Source organism: Pseudorca crassidens, chromosome 7 (genome assembly GCF_039906515.1).
Source record: "Pseudorca crassidens isolate mPseCra1 chromosome 7, mPseCra1.hap1, whole genome shotgun sequence".
NCBI classification, from domain to species: Eukaryota; Metazoa; Chordata; class Mammalia; order Artiodactyla; family Delphinidae; genus Pseudorca; species Pseudorca crassidens.
The window spans coordinates 30825891-30846147 of NC_090302.1; the positions used below are offsets into that span (position 1 = coordinate 30825891).

General features: G+C 39.3%; 2 protein-coding genes across 4 annotated transcripts; one reads left to right on the plus strand and one right to left on the minus strand.

Annotated features, from left to right (window-relative positions):
• Window positions 1–2013: 2013 nt before the first annotated feature.
• On the minus strand, window positions 2014–13697 carry ZNF189 (zinc finger protein 189). 3 transcript variants are annotated; one of them, XM_067743798.1, is made up of 3 exons: window positions 13213–13697; window positions 12397–12478; window positions 2014–4767 (listed from the first exon to the last, which is right to left on the minus strand). In XM_067743798.1, exons 1-3 carry the CDS (start codon window positions 13243–13245, stop codon window positions 3047–3049), a joined length of 1836 nt encoding a protein of 611 aa, XP_067599899.1. In that variant the 5' UTR covers window positions 13246–13697; the 3' UTR covers window positions 2014–3046. The 3 variants fall into 3 exon arrangements, with proteins under 3 accessions (XP_067599899.1, XP_067599897.1, XP_067599898.1); XM_067743796.1 differs by having other exon boundaries at window positions 12397–12523; XM_067743797.1 differs by having other exon boundaries at window positions 12397–12481; window positions 13213–13696.
• A 57-nt stretch (window positions 13698–13754) lies between these two features.
• On the plus strand, window positions 13755–19902 carry MRPL50 (mitochondrial ribosomal protein L50). Its single transcript, XM_067743804.1, has 2 exons — window positions 13755–13909; window positions 19108–19902. The coding sequence occupies exons 1-2, from the start codon at window positions 13818–13820 to the stop codon at window positions 19493–19495; spliced, it is 480 nt and encodes a 159-aa protein (XP_067599905.1). The 5' UTR covers window positions 13755–13817; the 3' UTR covers window positions 19496–19902.
• The last annotated feature ends 355 nt before the right edge of the window (window positions 19903–20257 follow it).

Here is a 20257-nt window from a genome sequence, read left to right on the forward strand (position 1 = left end):
CCTTTGAATCTTGCTCATCCACTAAACAAGAGTGGGCCTCAGGATTCCATCTCTGGATTTCTTTTCTTGCTTTATTTTTTCCTTAAATCTTACTTAATTCAGTTCTGTGTCTAAACACGTGAATTCCTAAATCAATTTCTAACCTAGATCTTCCCTGTGCACCATGTCCACATCTCCAATTATTTTCAGACATGTCTGTCTCACAGATAAGCCAAACATTACACGCTCAAAAACTTTAGTAATTAATTCCTTACTCCATACCAGGTGCACTGTCCTCCCCGACTCTTTTAGTAAGAATACCAACCACCCAAACCCACCTTGCATCTTTACTCTTTCTCACCTTCCTCATCCAATTAGCAATCAGGTTTTACTCTGTATTTCTCAAGTTCATCTCCTTTCATTCCCACTGCCTTAAAGACACCACAATCTCTCAGTAGTACTACTCTGAGACTCTTGAAGTTAACACGGAAACCACAGGCCCTTGAATGCTTACTTTGTGGAACTTCCTGAGGATAAGATCCCCAGATCTTAAAAAGGTCAAGAGCCAATTTTTTCCCTCCTATTCACTTCCACATTGTTTCCTGAGTTAAAGTGGAGGCACCACAAGATGTGTGTTGTGTAGTATTTGGAAAGGTACACAAGGGAAGAATCTGGGATACCAGTAATATTTAAGCTGGGTGCCAGTTATATAGAGGTTTAGTTGTGAAAATCCAGAGCTATATTCTTAAAATGCATCCTTTTCTTATACACACCATACTTACCTACAAGGAAAACATTACCACAGGATTTCAGGAGAAATCAAGTCCTATCTCTTTAGCACTATAACTCTTGTTTATGGGCACCTTACCTCCTGCCACATTCCCATCACCAAGCAATCAGTTCACTCTGTAGCTACCAGATCCTCTCACAACTTCGTCTTCAGACAGTATTCATCTTTCCTGGTACTTGTCTTTTAGCCTCATCTTAGGCATTATTTCCTCTTGAAAGATTTAACTTTCTCCTTCCCTCATCTTCTGGCACTTCATATCCCTCTCTAAAGTCCTCTGCACATTTCTATCTTTTTGTTGTAAAACAGCAGTGTATACTGCAGTGTACTTGCTTTAAAAAAAAAAAATCATCTTTTTTGGCTATGATTTTTACAGCCAATGAATTGTATACATAAGCAAGAACTGTTTCGCTGTTACAGGAGTTTGGAGCTGTCACTCCAGATTCACATTCAAGGATGTTAAAAATTACGTACTTTTAGGAATATCTCAAATGACCATGGCCCCAAATTACAGTGAGGTCAACAGCCAGAACTTCTGCTCAGCAAGACAATCATATGATACAATGCAATTTCAGCAAAAAGCAATGTTTTTGTGTGCATGCAGTGAAAACATACACTTTGTGTTTTTCAGAACACAGGATTCCATCTCTGCATTTCTAAGAACCTCATTATTAGTTGTGACTCTGGGCTGGAGAACCACTGGTGCAGAACAAGTAAAACAGGGAGATTTAAGGCAGGAGGATAATTTTATTGAAAAATTAAGTGCATTATCAGCTACCTTTTGTACTATTCACTGAGTTACAAACTCTGTTTTGAAAAGTTAACTGTATGGTAACTATGAGTGCTTAATTTGAATAAGAAGTGTACAGAGAGGTGTATTTCTACACATACCGTAACATTCACATTTACGTGTGCATGCACACACACATACGCACATACTCAGAGATGGGAAGATGAAAGTTTGGAGGTGATGTTTAGAATGTCTAGGTTATAGTTGAAAGTGAGGTCTTTTGCTTAAACTATTAGGAAATTAGAATTACTGAGTCCTGGTGATTTGGAATTATATACTCAGGAACTAAAGAACCTGGATTTAACCTTAATTGAACTATCCCAGAAAAGGTAACAAGTCAGAGGTAGAACAAGTGAGAGCAGTTTCCTTTAAATCCTTGATTCTAACTTTTAAATGCTGTAATATATTTGACAGGATAGATTTTACACTAGAGTAACAAATAACTCTTACACAAAGCAAAAAACAAAACAGTTTAATGATTAGAAGAGATGAATAGGTTTATAATAACCATTAACTAAGGAAGCCCTAGAACCAGAAATAAAGATTTTAAAATTGCATGCAAAGTCTAGTTACCATAAAAATCAAAGCAATACCAAAATATCTCAGCTTCCTAGCATAGACTCCAGGTCTTTTTATTTCCAACTCTTGGTAATCAAAATATTTACACTTTCACATGCTACTGGTAATGGAGGAATAAGATTTAATTTGTCTAGGACTACAAATATCTTTCACAGATTGGAGGGCACAAAAAGAACAGTGTCTTCCTCCACCTTTTTGGGCCCATCTTGGGAAAAAAGAAAAGGCACTCCCAAAGGCTCCTTGGTAACACCTTTGCTAGGTTTGTTAATTACATAATCTGTACATTTACTTTATATGTAAAATTAATGGTCCACTCATTTCACAGATCTGGGAACCACATGGCATTGGAACTGCCTTTAACCCACATGCCAAACAACTGGATTAGACAATGACAAAAGCTTTGGATGCCAGTTTTTTAAAAAATGGGGGGTTTGTTTCCTTGAAAACTTAAGCATATGCTTAATTATTGGACTTGGCATGCATAGCCAAACATGTCATGGAACTGAAAGAACCACCATATATTATGGTGCCAGAGGACTCTGAGCAATTAGGCTAGTTTTCTAACATCAGCTGCTTCCAACTCCCTTATGCCAATGTAACTTTGTTCTTCTCCCTTTATTAATTATAACTAAGTGCTCTGAACCTGGGTTTAACCTCTCTGCTGAAAGATTTGTAAAAGAAAGATGCTTAAATTATTGAGTCCTTCTCTATGATCGTCAAAACAAAGAGTAATGGAAATCTTCAACTGCCTGTGGGCAGCTGTCTATTATTCATAGAACCTTTAGAAACCATTTGCCTGAGGCCAAAGAGAACCTGCTTTATCACTAAATCTTGACTCACGTTGAGCCATACTGAAACTGCACTTGGGTAGCTGGTCTCAAGTCAAACCAAGCTTAAGTATTTCTCTATGTTTACTGCATCCATGTAGTGTGCAATTTTTGATGCTGAATAAGAGATATATGGCAATTGAAGGCTTCCCCACAAGCATCACATTCGTGGGTTTCTTGAATTTTCACCTCTGCATGGATCTTCTGATGGTTGACAAGGCTGCGCTGTTGACTGAAACTTTTGTCGCACTTCTCACACTTATAAGGTTTTTCTCCTGTATGTATTCTCTGATGCTGAATAAGGCCTGAGTTCCGGCTAAAGGCCTTCCCACATTCATCACATTTATGGGGTTTATTACCTGTGTGAACACCCTGATGTCGAATAAGATTACAGAGTTGACTAAAACTTTTGCCACACTGTCTGCACAAATAGGGTCTCTCACCAGTGTGGATTCTCTGGTGTTCAATAAGAAATGAGCTCCGACTGAAGCTTTTCCCACATACAGTACATAGGTAGGGCTTTTCACCAGTGTGGATTCTTTGATGTTGTACTAGATGAGCACTGACACTAAAAGTTTTCCCACATTCATCACATTTATAAGATTTTTCCTTAGGGTAGACTTCCTGCTGTATAATAAGATTGCAATTTGGATCAAAACTTTCCTTGGTTTCATTGTATGAATAAGTCTTCTCTCTGGTGTGGATTCTCTGATGCTGAATAAGACCTGAGCTTCTACTAAAGGCTTTTCCACATTCCTCACATTTATGGGGTTTGTCCCCTGTGTGAATTCTCTGATGACGAGTAAGGTTGCAAAGTTGACTGAAGCTTTTCCCACACTCTTTGCACTGATAAGGTCTTTCACCTGTATGGATCCTCTGATGTTCAATAAGGAATGAGCTCCGACTGAAGCTTTTTCCACATTCAATACAAAGAAAAGGCTTCTCACCAGTGTGGATTTTTTGGTGTTGTATAAGGTATGTACTTAATCTAAAGGCTTTCCCACATTCACCACATTTATGGGGTCTTTCCCCAGTGTGAATTCTCTGATGTTCAACAAGTAATGAATTTCGACTAAAGCTTTTCTTACATTTGGTACAGTGATAGGGTTTCTCACCAGTGTGAGTTCTCTGATGTTCAATCAGGTGTGATTTCCAACTGAAGGCTTTTCCACAGTCACTACATTTATGGGGTTTCTCACCTGTGTGAATCCTTTGATGTTTAACAAGGCTTCTTCTCTGGCTGAAGCTCTGTTTACATTGGTTACACTGATAGGGTCTCTCTCCAGTGTGGATTCTCTGATGTCTAATAAGGGTTGAGCTCACACTAAAGGTTTTTCCACAGTAATTACACTCATAGGGCCTTTCCCCAGTGTGGATTCTCTGATGTTCAATAACAAATGAACTGCGACTGAAACTTTTCCCACATTCATTACATTGAAAAGGTTTTTCTCCCGTATGGACCCTTTGATGTTGAATGAAATGAGCCTTGCGGACAAAACCCTTTCCACATTCTTCACATTTATGACATTTCTCTTCTGAATTTGGTCTTTTACGGATAATGCTAGTGTTTCCTCTGAACATTCTTTGTTCCTGGGTCAAAGATTCCCTTGGTATTTCCCATAAGAAGATTCCTCTCTGTTTATCTAACCTACCAACAAGTTCAAAGGTTTCTCTACCCATAGGATCCTGGTCAATTTCACTTTTGATTCTTGTAACTATTACACCCTGTGGTTCCACTTCTTCCTCAATTTCCTCAATTTCTTGTTTCACAGTTGGCTCCTCATCCTTATCTCTGTTCAAAACATCTGGAATGATAAATGGAAAATAGAAACATCAGCCTAGCTCTTGCCAGCAAGGAGAAACTGTCAGAAAAATAAGATAATTAAGATAAATGATCTACTATGTGCATAAAATGTAGTTTACTACATCACAGCATCCTTGTGATGGTTACATTAGTTCATATATGTAAAGCATTTAGAACTACCTGGCAAACAGTACAAGCTATATAAATATTTAGTATTAGTTATCTGATGAAATGTTTTTCTTGGAGAAAGCGTATGAAAAGAGTGTTTACGAGGCACAAAATGCATCAGCAGGAGAAAGGAGGAAGGGCTGATAAATCAACAGCGAATTATGCAAGGTAAGATGGGCAAACAAAGAAGTAAAACAAGTAGTGGCAGGATAAACTAGCCTATCAAGGAAGAAAGGATAACATGGGAAGAAAACAGTCGGTTCAGGAAAATTTAGGATGAGGTAGCGTTATGGGAATGTGAATAAACCAAATAACTGACAGAAAAGAAACATAAAATGATGCTGAGAAGGATAAAAGACAAAAACCAGGGGAAACAACAATTCACTCATTAATAAGAATTTATTTATTGTGATCAAAAGCATTCCAGGCATTGTATAATGAGTTAGGATTTAGAGATAAGGCAAGAAGCCCCCTACCAAATGGAATGGGTGACAAGTACAAATGGGGAAAGAATATAATATGGTAAAGAAAATATTAAGTAAAATAGCTCCTACATCAAGAGACAAATGGCTTTTAAAAAACTGGGTTGAAGTGACATGGACTCTATGATATAGAAAAACAGGAAAAAAACACAAAAGAAACATGGTTAGAGCTAATGGAAGAAACTAAGAAAAAGAACAGTCTGTGGTAGCTTATGACTTCACCTACCACAAATACTACAATCTTCAAGTATACATAATTCTCATGGCTTTAAAGATATAAGGCACAAGTTGGAACCATCTATTTCCAACTGAGAGTCTGCATGATATCTGAGAAATGATAATCTTGCATGCGTTGGAAGAAAGATAACATAATGGTCTATGATATAACAAAGCAGCGTAGAGGACACTTAAGTCTGCCTCTGACTTCTTTCCTGATTTTCTGTCTCTTGCTGCCTGTTGGATGACTCCATGAGAAGATTGTATCACCACCAAATTTATATTTGGCCCTAAACAATTTCCCTTTTTAGACTTCCTCTTTTCTTTCAATTTTCTAGTCTTCTAACTGTGGAGTCATCTTTGAAGTTTCTTTTTACTTACTTCAGTCATTATTTTATTCCAAAAAAACTTCTTATTTCCCTAAGAAACTTTATTTCTGCCTAAGTCTACTTACAGTGCTCTCTCTCAAATTCACTTTCAGTACACTGTGTTTTCTTTCACTCAATGAAAAAGTATGAGAGAACTCCCTCACCATTCTACCTCCTACCTATAAAATTACCTTCAGTGGTACATGAAGATATATCCCATTCTTATCCAAGGCTAATTCATCTACTCTCTCTTGATCCCACTTGCCTCTGGGCACTTGTTCAGTTATTACCATTTCTTCCTCTTTCTTCAATCTGTATTCTCCATTGACACCTTCCTACCAACATACAAATATATACAACTTTATCCTGAAACCTGAAATCCTTTTCTAGGTGAAATCCAAGCTTTGAAAAAAATCTTAACACTGTACCTCTCCGTTTCCTATGTTTTCAATGATCAACCTCTTCCCATTCAATCTATTCTACAACCTACTATAAAATCTGATTTCTGTTTCCAGAATCTAGAGAAACTTCTCATTAAATCACCAATGACTTTCAAATAACAAATACAATGGGCATTTTTTAGTCCTTATTTTACTCAGCAGCATCTGATACTGTGGACTATTCCTGTTTCTTGACACTGTTTTTGTTCCTGTGCTATTATATTCTAGGTCCCTCCCTACTTCTTTTCTTTGTCCTTTTCTAATACATTTCCCTCATGTATTTTTCTTCCTTTGTCAACTGTTTAAGGTTATTGTTACCCATGTTTACATCCTTATCTTGCTCTATATACACATCCTCTGAATACTGCCACTTAAATGTCTCAAAAAGAGCTCACAATTAACATGACCATCATCATTTGCTGTCATGTCTGTCTCCACCTCTAATCATCTTCCCTTGAGAGGCATCACCATCCATCACACTAAAGTCCCAAAGCAGGAAATCATCCTAGATTTCTCCCTTTTTCTTACCATTAATCAATCACCAAAATCAATGATTCTGCTCTTTAGCATTTGCCTTCTCTCTCTGTTTTCCTTGGATTATTGCAAAAGCCATCTAATAATCCTTGGCTCTTGTCTTTAGGCTGTATCTATTTCACTGAATCCAGAGAGATCTTCATAAAATGGAATTCTAATCATGTCACCACCTATAGATTCACTAGCACTCCATTATCTCTAAAATCAAATCAAATTCCTTTACATAATGATGCTCAGCACTTCATGAGGTCTCTTAAGCTTTAATTCACCCTCCTACCCATGCTCTCACACTTCAAGTGGGCAAATTGCTTGTGCTTTAGTCTTTTATGCCATTTCTTGGCATATCTCATTTATGAAATGTCCACTAACATTGTTTACTTGGGAAACTCTTGGTTTCTCTTTAAGATTCAGTGCAAAGCAACTAAAAGGCCTTCACTTAGTCCAATAGATGATTTAAGCGCTCTGTTTTTGATCACCAGCCCTTGTCCATGACTGCATTATAGTATTATTACACTGTACTTTTAACTTTGTCTTTTCCATTGGATTGTAAGTTCTTTTTGAGAAGGTAAAGTTTCTTCATAATGCTTACCCAGTGGATATTGTTCCAGGGTTTTACTCAAAGGAATAATACAAAATTACATTATTCACAGATGATATGAATGCCTACCCAAAATTCCTAAAAGAATTAAATGAAATATAATAGTGATAATAGGACTGACATATAAAACAAATACTGGTTCTTACTACCAAGAATAACCAGTTAGTAAATATTATAGAAAAATAAAATATGCTTTTCATGATAATAAAACCCATAAAACCTAGGAATGTATCTACAAGAAGTGCAAGATTCATAAAAATAATCCATACAATTTTTCTAAAGGACATAGACAATTAAATAGAGTCAACCAAATTGCTAAAGAGAGTCAACATTATAAGGATCTTATTTCTTCCCAAACCAACCAACAAACCTAACTGTATTCCAACAAAAATCCCACGAGCCAGTTAAAAAACCCCAAGTAATCTAAATTTCAACCAGAAGAATGCAGAAAACTAGTTAAGTACAGTTGACCCTTGAACAACACGAGGGTTAGGGGCACTGACCCTCCACACTGTTGAAAATCCATATATAACTTTACAGTTGGCCCTCCATATCCATGGTTCTGTACCCGCGGATTCAACCAACCACAGACTGTGTAGTACTGTACTACGTATTTAGTGAAAAAAAATAATGTATAAGAGAACTCAAGCATTTCAAATCCATGTTGTTCAAAGGTCAACTGTATACCCTGAAAGAGAATATGAGTGACTTAATCTTACCAGACATGAAATATAATGTATTGCTGAAGTAAATATAACAGAGAGGCACAAGCATGAAAACAAATAGGTCAAACAGAAAGACAGGTAAAATAAGTGAGTCTAGGCTTCCACACATGGCAGCTTAGAAATGACTAGCCATTAGACCTGGGCTTGGTAGCTATAACCACCTTCTGAGGTATCTGCCGTGCTTGTATGTTCCCATCCTCTGGTCATAGCTAATTTTTCTAGAGTACACAGTTGCCTCTCAGTTTTCTAGGTAAAAGAATGAGAGAATGGGGAAGGACTTGCATTCCTAGGCCTAGCACAGTGCTTTATAGTTATTTATCGAATGAATGAGTAGTTGAACAAATAATTGGAAAGAGCCTATAATTAAAGGAGGAAAACAGTGAATTTAAGGTCTTACAGGTACAGCAATTCCCAATTCTGTCAAGGTCCAATCTGGCTCAAGTTGTCTGGAGATAAGTCATTAAAACCAAAGAAGTCTATTTCAGCTGAAAGAATTGAAAGATCAAGAACTAAGAGATCAAGCTGTCAGCTGTATCATCAACATAGTTCCTAAAGTTTTTAAAGAAAAATAGAAAGGATAGGTATGACTGAAGAGGCAAAATTACAAAGCTAGATGAGTTGTGTTAAGTAGAGCAACAGGATGAAGTGGAGGAAAACACTATAATGGAATAGTTTTTAATAATTGTAATCTCTCATCAAGGGAGCACTCATCAAGGGGATGGATATAGAGTTTACAGAGGAGGACGAACAGGCTGTGAGGGGAGAAATAATAACCGATGAAAAGCTGTATTTCAGCTACAATAAAGAAGACAGCCTAAAAGTAGGAGATCACAGATGGGCTCACTGCCATTTTACAGTACTAGGCACAGGCAAGGCTGGGCATTTGCCTGGTATTATCAACCAGGGCACCATATGGGTGGAAAAAGCTGTCAGTGAGTCAGAGATACCATAGCTAAATGGAAAAAAATACCTAGCCTGACATGGCTGGAGACTGAAGTGGTATCCTGGAAATAACAGATGAGGCTAGAAAGCTAGGCAGGGGCTGTATAACGAGGTGCTAGTATGTAGGACGAAAAATTAAGATTTTTATCCTTTAAGCTGTCAGAAATCACCAAAAGTCATAAGCAGTTAATAACACAAAATCACTTTGGTGGCAGTAAAGAGAACATATTAGAATAAAGGGAGACTGGAAGCACAGGGCTAGTTTACAGGCTAATGCAATAATTTTGTCAAAAGATATTGAGTCTTAAATTATATTCACTCAGTCACCCAAATATTTAAGAAGCATATAATACATGCCTGGCTCTGTGCTAAGTGCTGGAGGAATCAAATGAAAAAAAAATACAGTTACTGTCCTCTTGAAGATCAGTCTGTTTAGAGAAAAAACATAATGATTATAGTACACTGAAATAAATTCAACAATGGAAGCGTATACAAGATACCACAGAGAAAGGAGTACTTAATTCTGAAGAGGAGGCCCTTGAGATCTTAGTGGATTATCTGAGTTATTTATGTGGTCTTCAAAAGGAGATGACTAAGAAGTTGGAGTTCAACAGAGAAGATAATGACAATGATGATGAAGATAACAGTTGACATTTATATTGTACTTACTACATGCTGGTCAGTGTCCTAAATGCTTTACATATATTAACTGAGTTAATGCTCATAATAATCCTAAGAGGTAAGTGCTATTATTATTTACATTTTATATTAAAAAAAAAGAAACAGGCACAGAAAGGTTAAGTCACAAGGCTAGTAAGTGGTGGAATCAGGATTTTTTACTTGGACAGTTAGGCTCCATACTGCCTCTCTTAAGTAGAGATTAAGATTTGGGACATACCATCACATAGCAGTAGCTGATGACCTGAGTGTAAATAAGTTCTGCCAAAGAAGGTATATAGTCTGAGAGGAAGTCTGAGAATGCAAGGCGATAGAAGGAAGCAATAAAAAGTTTCAAATATCTATAGAGAATTAAATACAGTCCAAAAAGAGTCTACTGCATTTGATAATTGGATTATTACACACCAATGTTAAACAACTGAGCAAGGTGTAGAGGCACTAAAAGGGGATTAGAGATAATGGGAGGTAAAGAAGTAAAGAACACACCTTAACTACTCTTACAAAAATCTGGCTGTGAAGCAAACAAGTAGTAGGTTACAGGGAGCAGCAAGAGAGACTGTGGCTCAAAGGAGAGTTCTAGAGCCACGAACATATCTGTCATCAGAATAAAGGTACCAGGGGAGAAAGAATAGAGACTGAAACTATAAGAAAAAAAAAACACTGATAAATTCTTGGAGAATGTGAGAAGACAGGCAACCTTAAGTGTGCAATGAGGGGCAGAAAACTTTAGAGTTCATGTGTAGTGGCCACTATCTTCTCTGTGAAACAGAAGGTGAGGTCCACCACTGAGTGATGGACCCAAGGAAAACTCAAGTTTTTGGAATAGTCATTAAAAGGAACAGGGGCATGAGCAAATCAATGATAAAAAATTTGCTGAAATGTAAAAACCCAGTGGAGACTAGAAGAAAGAAAAGCCATGTATATATACAGGGCACCAATCCGTTTGGATAAAAAATTTCTCTTGCTGTGTTTAGCAACTCAGGTACGAGAAAAGAAAAGGCAGATTTTATAATCAGTACAGGATTTGAAGTTTGCAGAATGGGTAGAACATAATGACAAGGTGGCAAGAGAGCATGCTGGTGATCATTTTATATATAGGTCCATGGATTAGATAAGGAGGTGAAGTCAGGAGGCAGTCGAGAGCCTGGGGGAAAAAAGAAGTCAAGGAACAGGAAAGACTAAGAATAAATAGGTTTGGACTTCCCTGGTGGCGCAGTGGTTAAGACTCCGCCTGCCAATGCAGGGGACACGGGTTCGATCCCTGATCCAGGAAGATCCCACATGCCACGGAGCAACTAAGCCCATGTGCCACAACTGCTAAGCCTGTGATCTAGAGCCCACGAGCCACAACTACTGAACCCGTGTGCAACAACGACTGAAGCCCACACACCTAGAGCCCGTGCTCCGCAACAAGAGAAGCCACCGCAATGAGAAGCCCACGCACTGCAACAGAGGAGTCCCTGCTCACCGCAACTAGAGAAAGCCCACCCACAGCAACGAAGACCCAATGCAAACAAAAATAAATAAATAAATTATTAAAGAAAAAAAAAGAATAGGTTTGGTAGGAAAAGTAGACAGGTAAGAATTTACAGTAAGCTCCACGTGGGCAGAGATCATGTCTATTTTGGTAACCCCTGTTTAGTTATAGTCGATAAACATCTACTGCCTGAATAAAAACAAGATATTGGTCAAAGTATAAGATATTGGGGTTTAAGATTTGCCTGTAATGACAAAATTGAGGGTAGGATCATTGATGTGAGGTGCTGAATAAAAATGGAAAGCAGGGTCCCTGAAGACAATATGGTCAAGATACAGTGAGGCTAAAGTAATGACAGCATGATCGATGGTATGGGTTAGCAAAGAGAAGATTCTGAAATGTGACAAAATCTATGTGAGGAACCAAAAAAAGCTGACAGATGATAGTGAAAAGGAATTGAGAAGGTAGGGCAAGACAGCTGAGACCTCAAAAGAGAAACTGTGTTTGAAGGTGGAAGACGAATGCTTTGGGAACAGCACTGAAAAGTTAGGAGAACAATTATTTTTCCCTTTCAGCCTTGAGACAAAGGATGAGAGGAAGGAAGAGGATGTAGGAGAATAAGCAGCCCCTGCCAGAGAAGTGGTGTCCTTGGGAAAGTGCCAGGTTTCATTTAAGGCCAGGAGGGGTAGGGAACATTATGTGAGGAGGAACAGGGGCTCCAGAAGGCAGAGTGAAAAGGGGTGGGAGGAAAGCAGTGGGAGGATGAGCCAGGAGGGAAAGTACAGAGCAATATGGGAATGAGATTACGAAGATAGGAAGCCAGAAAAGCTTGTATTTTGGTCATTGCAAGAACGGTAGGGATGAGAGTCATGGAAACAATTCATGGCTGAAAGGTTTGATTCAGAACTTTGGAACAAATCAGTTTGGTACGGTGCTAGTTCAAGTGTTCTGATTTCTTATAGTTTCTTAGATATTTTCATCAGAGAAACAGCAGATTCTTACCCAGTGAGACCAGGTTTCCATAATTCTCCATCATGACATCTTTATACAGGCTTCTCTGAGCTGGATCCAGATAATCCCACTCCTCCTGGGTAAAAAACACAGCCACATCCTCAAATGTCAGCAACCCCTGAAACAGTATGATTTCTGTAGTCAGTTCTTGTCTCAAGGACAATTCTACCACTGAAAGTAGCAGAAACAATCACTTGTCAGGGCCCAGTAGGCTAGGAGGAACATGATACTAAGAGTTCCAAATGGGGCCCAATTCTGGGAACCGACAGAATTCAGACAAGCACATCAAATTAGAGGATAACTGAGCTGGATCTTTGTCCTCTGTATTGAGGAACCTAAGGATAAGGCTTTCCGATTTACTCATTATGCCCTAGTATTTGAATTTTAGTAAGCTGCCCCAAGGCCTTCCCAACTTTCCTGCACCTTATTGCCCCACTCGATTCTCTACAAGCACTGCCTTGAGACCCGTTTCAATTCAGATTTCTCCAAGCGTCTACTTTGGGTCCAGGCATCTCGGCAGGTGTAGGAGACACAGGGGAGGATCAAAAAAGATACCTCACCTGGAAACACTCGTAAATGAAAACGATAGTTTGGAGCATTACCAATTTTCTTCAGCTGATTTATCAAGTCACTTTTGAAAAACGGAGCCAGTGGTCAGTTTGATCGCGAACGGCGCCCCAGTGTATCAGGGGGTGCTTCACTGCAGCGCGCTGGCCCTCAAGACCGCGACCCGAGAGATGGGGGGGCGGTGGCGCGGCCTAGCTCGGGAACGGCGAGAGAACGGGGATACCCGGAGGGGCGACTTACCTTTGGCTCTGGCGGGGGGCTAGGCGAGGCCATCTCTCGGACAGAAAATCAGGGCAGGAATCCGGGGTGGCCGCACGAAAAGGAGCCTCTGGCAAGGCCTACCCGGCCGCTGAAGATTAGGCCCGAAGAAGGCGAGGCCTCCAGGCTGGATCTGGCCAGGTCCTGCCTCGGACCCCGAGCGGTCACGACCCCAGCAGCATGTCAGATGCGCTACTTGGCCGCCCCCACCCCGAAACCCTTCCCCTGCCTGGCTGCGCCGCTTTCAGGCCTCGCTGGAGCCTCCTCCCGGTTGCCAGTTCCTGCTGCTTTCAGCCAAAGAACGCTATGCTCGCCCGCCCCCGGACCAGAAGGCGTCACCCGGAATGTTCCCGGGGCGCCCCTCAACTACAACTCCCGTCATGCTACGAGAGAGCTCCTGGGTCCAGCCTCCCCCGGCAATGGCTACCGAACTACACTTCCCTGAGTGCAAAGGGTGAGGGAGCCGCTCGTGAGTCTTAACCGAGGAAAAAAGGGAACACTTGCCACTAAGCTTACATTTGATTGGCTGATCTTGCGGCGTCACAGCCGGCTGGGGGCGGAGCTTTGTCCTGAAGCTCTCATGGAACATGGCGGGTCTCTGGGTGTGCGGCGTTGCCAGAAGAAGCTTCACGTGGATAGTCTCAGGGGCGCCACGCAGAGGTTTTTGGTCTCGATTCAGGTAAAGTGGAAGGTTAGACCGTGGGTCATGCTAACGGAAAGTAAGGAGAGAAACTGAGAAGGATGAACTAAGACGGGACCCTGGTCCTGCGCCACCAGGGAAGGGGCAGGAAAGTGAGTTAGGGTTCTGAGCTCAGAAGCTTCAGCGCCGGTTTCCGCGAGCGGTGGGGTCCCGTCACTCCTTTTGGCGTCAGTTTACTCATCTTAGAACCGAAATACCACCCCCTTACCCTTCCACTTCACTCGTTAATTTATTGAGTAAACCGTACTGCCGTGTGTTGCAGAGTGTAGTGTGGTGTCGGGAAACAAGTGACTCATTTGGGACGAGCAGCCCAGGAACATGAATGTGAAAAGTACTCGATGAACTAAATTCATTTGCGGGGTATATTTCTTCACAAGCAAGATTCAGAGATGAAGTGCAATCTCCTCATTTTGTTCGTTCATTGATTTACTCAGCAAATGGTTTTTAGACAGGTGTCCTGGCCCAGTATTTCTCTAAGTAGGATACAGCAGCGGAAATAAAATCCCTTCTCAAAGCGTAAGTACTCTGGGCAAGAGAAAACTGAGGCCGCACAGAAAGGGAGTATTTTGCTAAAAGTCAGAAAGTAAGTTTATGACAGAGCTGGATCTGGAACCCAGGCCTCTTAACTCCCCATCTACTGCTTTTCCCACAATACCATGTGAAGTTTTGTAAAGGTAAGTCTATTTGACTCAGTGTTAGGACATCAAAATTTGTAGGAACCTTAGGGTTCCGATATATGCCCTCTTAGATTTCAAACAAAAACTCCTTCAATGCAAAAGGGTTTTTATCATCAGCTTATGCATTTATTAGCTTCCCCTCTATTTTGGTTAATATTTATTATTATCTCTCAAATCTCCTTCAAGTTTGTTTCGTTCGCTCATTCAACAAGTATTTCTAGAGTGTCTACTATATGCTGGGCATCTAGGTGTGAGGGATACAGTTGTTAATAAGACAGACTAAATCTTTGTCTTCATAGAGCATATGTAATGGTGGAGGAAAAAATGCACAAATATAATTTCAGAAAGTGGTAAATTATGAAGAAAACTAGAGCACAGGCGTGTATCTTGGAGGTACTGCGGTTTGTTTTCAGACCACGGTAATAAAGTGAGGCTCTCAAAGCATGTTATACAAATTTTTTGGTTTCCCAGTGCACATAAAGTTATGCTTACACTGTACTGTAGTGTGTTTAATGTGCAATAGCATTATGTCTAAGAAAACAATATACATGCCTTAGTTAAAAAAAATACTTTATTGCTAAAAATGCTAACCATCATCTGAGCCTTCAGAGAGTCATAATCTTCTTGCTGGTGGAGGGTCTTGCCTTGATGTTGATGGCTGATGATAGTTCAGGGTGGTGGTTGCTGAAGGTTGGGGTGTCTTGCAATTTCTTAGTATAAGACAGCAAAGTTGGCGGCATTGATTGACTCTTCCTTGAATGATGATTTTTCTGTAGCATGCAATTCTGTTTGATAGCATCTTACCCACAGTAGAACGTCTTTCAATATTGGAATCAATTCTCTCAAACTCTACACCTTCTTTATCAACTAAGTTTTTGTAACGTTCTAAATCCTTTGTTGTCTTTTCAACAATCGTCACAGTATCTTTAGCCCGAGTAGATTCCATCCCAAGAAACTATTTTCTCTGCTTATCCATAAGAAGCAACTCTTCGATGATGGGGTTTTATCATGAGATTTCAGCAATTCAGTTACATCTTTAGGGTCTACTTCTAATTCTAGTTCTCTTTCTATTTCTACTACATTTGCAATTACTTCTTCACTGATGTCTTAAACCCCTGAAAGTCATCTGTGAGGGTTAGAAACTTCCAAACTCCTGTTTATGTTGATATTTTACCTCTTCCCATGAATCACGAATATTCTTTTTTTTTTTTAACGAATATTCTTAACGGCTTCTAGAATGATGAATTATTTCCAGAAGGTCTTCAAATGACTTTGACCAGATCCATCAGAGGAATCATTATCTATGGCAGCTGTAGCCTTACAGAATGTATTTCTGAAATAATAAGTCTTGAAAGTAAAAATTACTCCTTGCTCCGTGGACTGCAGAATGGATGTTGTGTTAGCACACATGAAAACAGCATTAATCTCGTACGTCTCCATCAGGGAGCTCTTGGGTGACCAGTTGCATTGTCAGTGAGCAGTAATATTTTGAAAGGAATCTTTTTTTCTGAGCAGTAGGTCTCAACGGTGGGCTTCAAATATACAGTAAACCATGTTGTAAACAGATGTACTGTCTTCCAGGCTTTGTTGTTCCTTTTATAGAGCACAAGCAGAGTAGATTTAGCATAATTCTTAAGGGCCCTAGCATTTTCAGAATGGTAAATGAGCATTGGTTTTAACTTCAGGTCACCAGCTACATGAGTCTCTAGCAAGAGTCAGCCTGTCCTTTGAAGCTTTGAAGCCAGGCATTGACTTCTCCTCTCTAGCTATGAAAGTCCTAGATGACATTTTCTGAAAGAAGGCTGTTTTGTCTACATGGAAAATCAGTCGTTTAGTGTAGCCACCTTCATTATCTTAGCTAGATTTTCTGGATAACTTGCTGCAACTTCTACTTGCTGCTTCACCCTGCACTTTTATGTTATGGGGACAGCTTCTTTCCTTAAGCCTCATGAACCAGACTCTGCTAGTGTCAGACTTTTCTTCTGCAGCTTCCTCACCTTTCTCAGCCTTCATAGAATTGAATAGAGTTGGGGCCTTGCTCTGGATTAGGCTTTGACTTAAGGGACTGTTGTGGCTGGTTTGATCTTCTATCCAGACTTCTAAAACTTTCTCCACATCAGCAATAAGGCTGTTTTGCTTTTTTAACATTTGTGTGTTCACTAGAGTAACACTTTTAATTTCCTTCAAGAACTTTTTCATTGCATTCACAATTTGGCTAACTGTTTGGCCAAGAGGCCTAGCTTTCAGCCTATCTTGGCTTTCAACATGCCTTCCTCACTCAGCTTAATCATTCTAGCTTTTGATTTAAAGTAAAAGATGTGCAACTATTCCTTTCACTTGGACACTTATAGGCTGATGAAGCGTTACTAATTGGCGGAATTTCAGTATTGTTGTGACTCAGAATAGGGAGGTCAAGGAGAGGGAGAGAGACCAGGTAACAACCAGTTGGTGGAGCAGTCAGGACACACACAGCATTTATCAATCAAGTTTGTTGTCTGTATCAGCATGGTTTGTGACACCCCAAAACAGTTACAATAGTAAGTCAAAGATCATTGGTCATCACCATAACAAATATAATAATAACAAAAAAGTTTGAAGTATTGCATGAATTCCCAAAATGTGACAGACACGAAGTGAGCAAATGCTGTTGGAAAAATGGCGCCTGTAGACTTGATTGATGCAGGGTTGCCACAGACCTTAAGCTTTTAAAAAAACACAATATTTGCGAAGTGCAATAAGATGAGGTATGCGGTATAAGAGATTACTGAGATGAAAGGAATAGATTACGTTTCATTATGATGAGATGTGACTGGAGTAGTTTGAGGAGAAAATGGGAGGTGAGGAAGTAGAGACTATAAGCATAGTCAACTCTTCTGGGAAGTTTTGTTATAAAGGAAGCTGGAGTGGAACATGCAATCTGGGGAGAATTTCCTTTAAAGATGGGAGATCCTACAGCATATTTGTGTGTCATGGGGATACTCTAGTAGATAGGGAGAAATTGGTAAAGAATTGATGCAGAAAGAGGGATAAATAGCTGGAAGAGTCTTTGAGTAGGCACAGAGGAATAGTGTTACAAACGATTTTCTTGACTAGACATTGTTCATTTCTGGTACCCTCCAATTTCTGTAGGGATGATCAATCCCAATCAGATGCCAACTCCATAGAAGACAGGAGTTAGTTTATGAACATATAAGCACTGAAATAATGTGTCAAGACAGATTCCTTCACATTGGCCCATTTACTCAGTACTAGTTACACAAGCAGTTTTAAAGGACCCCGAAATCAATAAACAGATCTCAGTTTTCAGGAGTTTATAATCTGGCACAGTGGTTCTTAACTGGGGACAGTTTTGCCCACCAGGGGACATTTGACCATGTCTTTTGGTTATTATGACTGGAGGACAGGAATGCTACTGGCATTTAGTGGGTAGAGGCCAGGGATGCTGCTGAGCAACTGCAGTGAACAGGATAGCTTCCCACAACAAAGAATTGTCCAAAATGTCAATAATGTTTGGGCTGAGAAACCCTGATCTAGTAAGAGAAGTAGAATGTAAATAAAATTAAAACTCAGGTATGATGCAGTATGCTCTGAGAGCAATATATAGTGCTCTGATATATGTGGAATCTTAAAAAAAAAAGGATACAGATGAACTTACTTACAAAGCAGAAATAGACCTACAGACATAGAAAACAAACTTATGGTTACCAAAGGGGAAAGTGAGGGAGAGGGATAAATTAGGAGGTTGGGATTAACATATACACACTACTATATATAAAATAGGTAACTAACAAGGATGTAATGTATAGCACAGGGAATTCTATTTTGTAACAACCTATAAGGAAAAGAATCTGAAAGAGAATATATATATAAAACAATCACTGTACTGTACACTTGAAACTAACATGACGTTGTAAATCAATCATACTTCAATTTAAAAAAAGTACTATGAGAGATCAGAGAAGCTTACAGTTATACTTGATTGGGGAACTCGAGTAAAGCTTGCGAGAGAAGAGTGTTGTCCCAGGACTTAAAGGATAAATAAGATTTCTATAAGTGGAGATGAAAGATAGTTATTTCAGATAGGATATAACTTGAGCTAACATGTGATATCAGGAAAGTGGGAAACAGAAAGTAGTTTAGTTTGGGTAAGGCATAGAATGTATATAGGAGATTAGTGGGAGATGAGGTTAGAGAGGTAGATTGGGTTTGGATCTGGGAGGACCGGAAATCCCAGAGGATTTACCTTCTTCACCCATTCTTGGGAATTCTTATAGCATGTAAAATCTGAAATTAGTTTTTGTTTTCTCTTTGTGGCAGTTTAGTTCAACTATAAACTTCCAAGGGCAGGGGCCTATCTGACTCTTCTCTCAACACTGCCCAGAAGAGTAGTAAGTGTGCAGTATATTGATTTAGATTGATGGGCAAAATTAGGTCTTCTGTTGGTCAGCTTCTTTAATGCAGTGAACTAAAGTTTCACGTATTTGTTTTTGATCATTCCAGAAAAGAGAAACAGCCAGTCGTGGCTGAGACAGTAGAAGAGGTGAAGAAAGAACCTATTCTGGTGTGTCCACCCTTACGAAGCCGAACATACATACCACCCGAAGATCTCCACAGTCGTTTGGAATCTCATGTCAAAGAAGTTTTTGGTTCATCTGTTCCTAACAATTGGCAGGACATCTCCCTGGAAGATGTTCATCTGAAGTTCAGCTTCTTGGCACGTTTAGCTGATGACTTGGGCCATGCAGTGCCTAACTCCAGGCTTCACCAGATGTGCAGGGTCAGAGATGTTCTTGATTTCTATAATGTGCCTGTTCAGGATAGATCTAAATTTGACGAACTTATTGCCAGTAATCTGCCTCCCAATTTAAAAATCACTTGGGGTTACTGAGCAGTTTAAAGGAGGAACACGTTGAAATAATTTTTTTTCCACCTGAGAAGGGGGCTGCTTATCAGACATTTTGATACTTTACCATGTGAAATGCTGTCAGAACTGGTCTGTAAATCCACTTTTTCCTGTGGAAGGATGTATCATCTCCCTTTTTTTTAATCATCATGAATCGACAAATATTTTCTTTTCACATTTGCTGAAACTTTTTTTTAATGGAACCAGGTCATTAATAATTTATGAAAATATATATTACATAACAAATAAGGTAACATTTATAAAAGAAACAAATCTGTGTCGTGTATTATGAAAGTTGTTTCAGTATTCGCTTTACTGTATAAGTAGAAATAGTAGGAAATAATACTGTTCAATCTAGATTAATCTCTTGGAATTAAAGTAGATTTCTTAAAGTGTGTTTGTAATTTTTTAATGTGAAATTTGCTTTTCTGCCTTGTCATTTTCTTAATTTAAGTATTATAAATGAAAAAGTTAGAATATGTGTTATTTTGGTAAAAGATAGAACAGATTCTATACCTAAATGAATATTCTCTTCAAAGCAGATGGTGTTTATTTCAAACCCTTTTTCTTTTCTGTAACTTTTAAAAAGTGGCCTTGAGTACTTATGAGTATCCACTAGGGTGATAAGTCTGCAGACTTTCATGTACCTAATTTGTGGAAATTACTCAAAATAGTGAGCTAACCAGATGATTCTGAATGATAAAAAATGAGAAAGTGATAAAATTAGGAATTATTCTTTTTCAGACT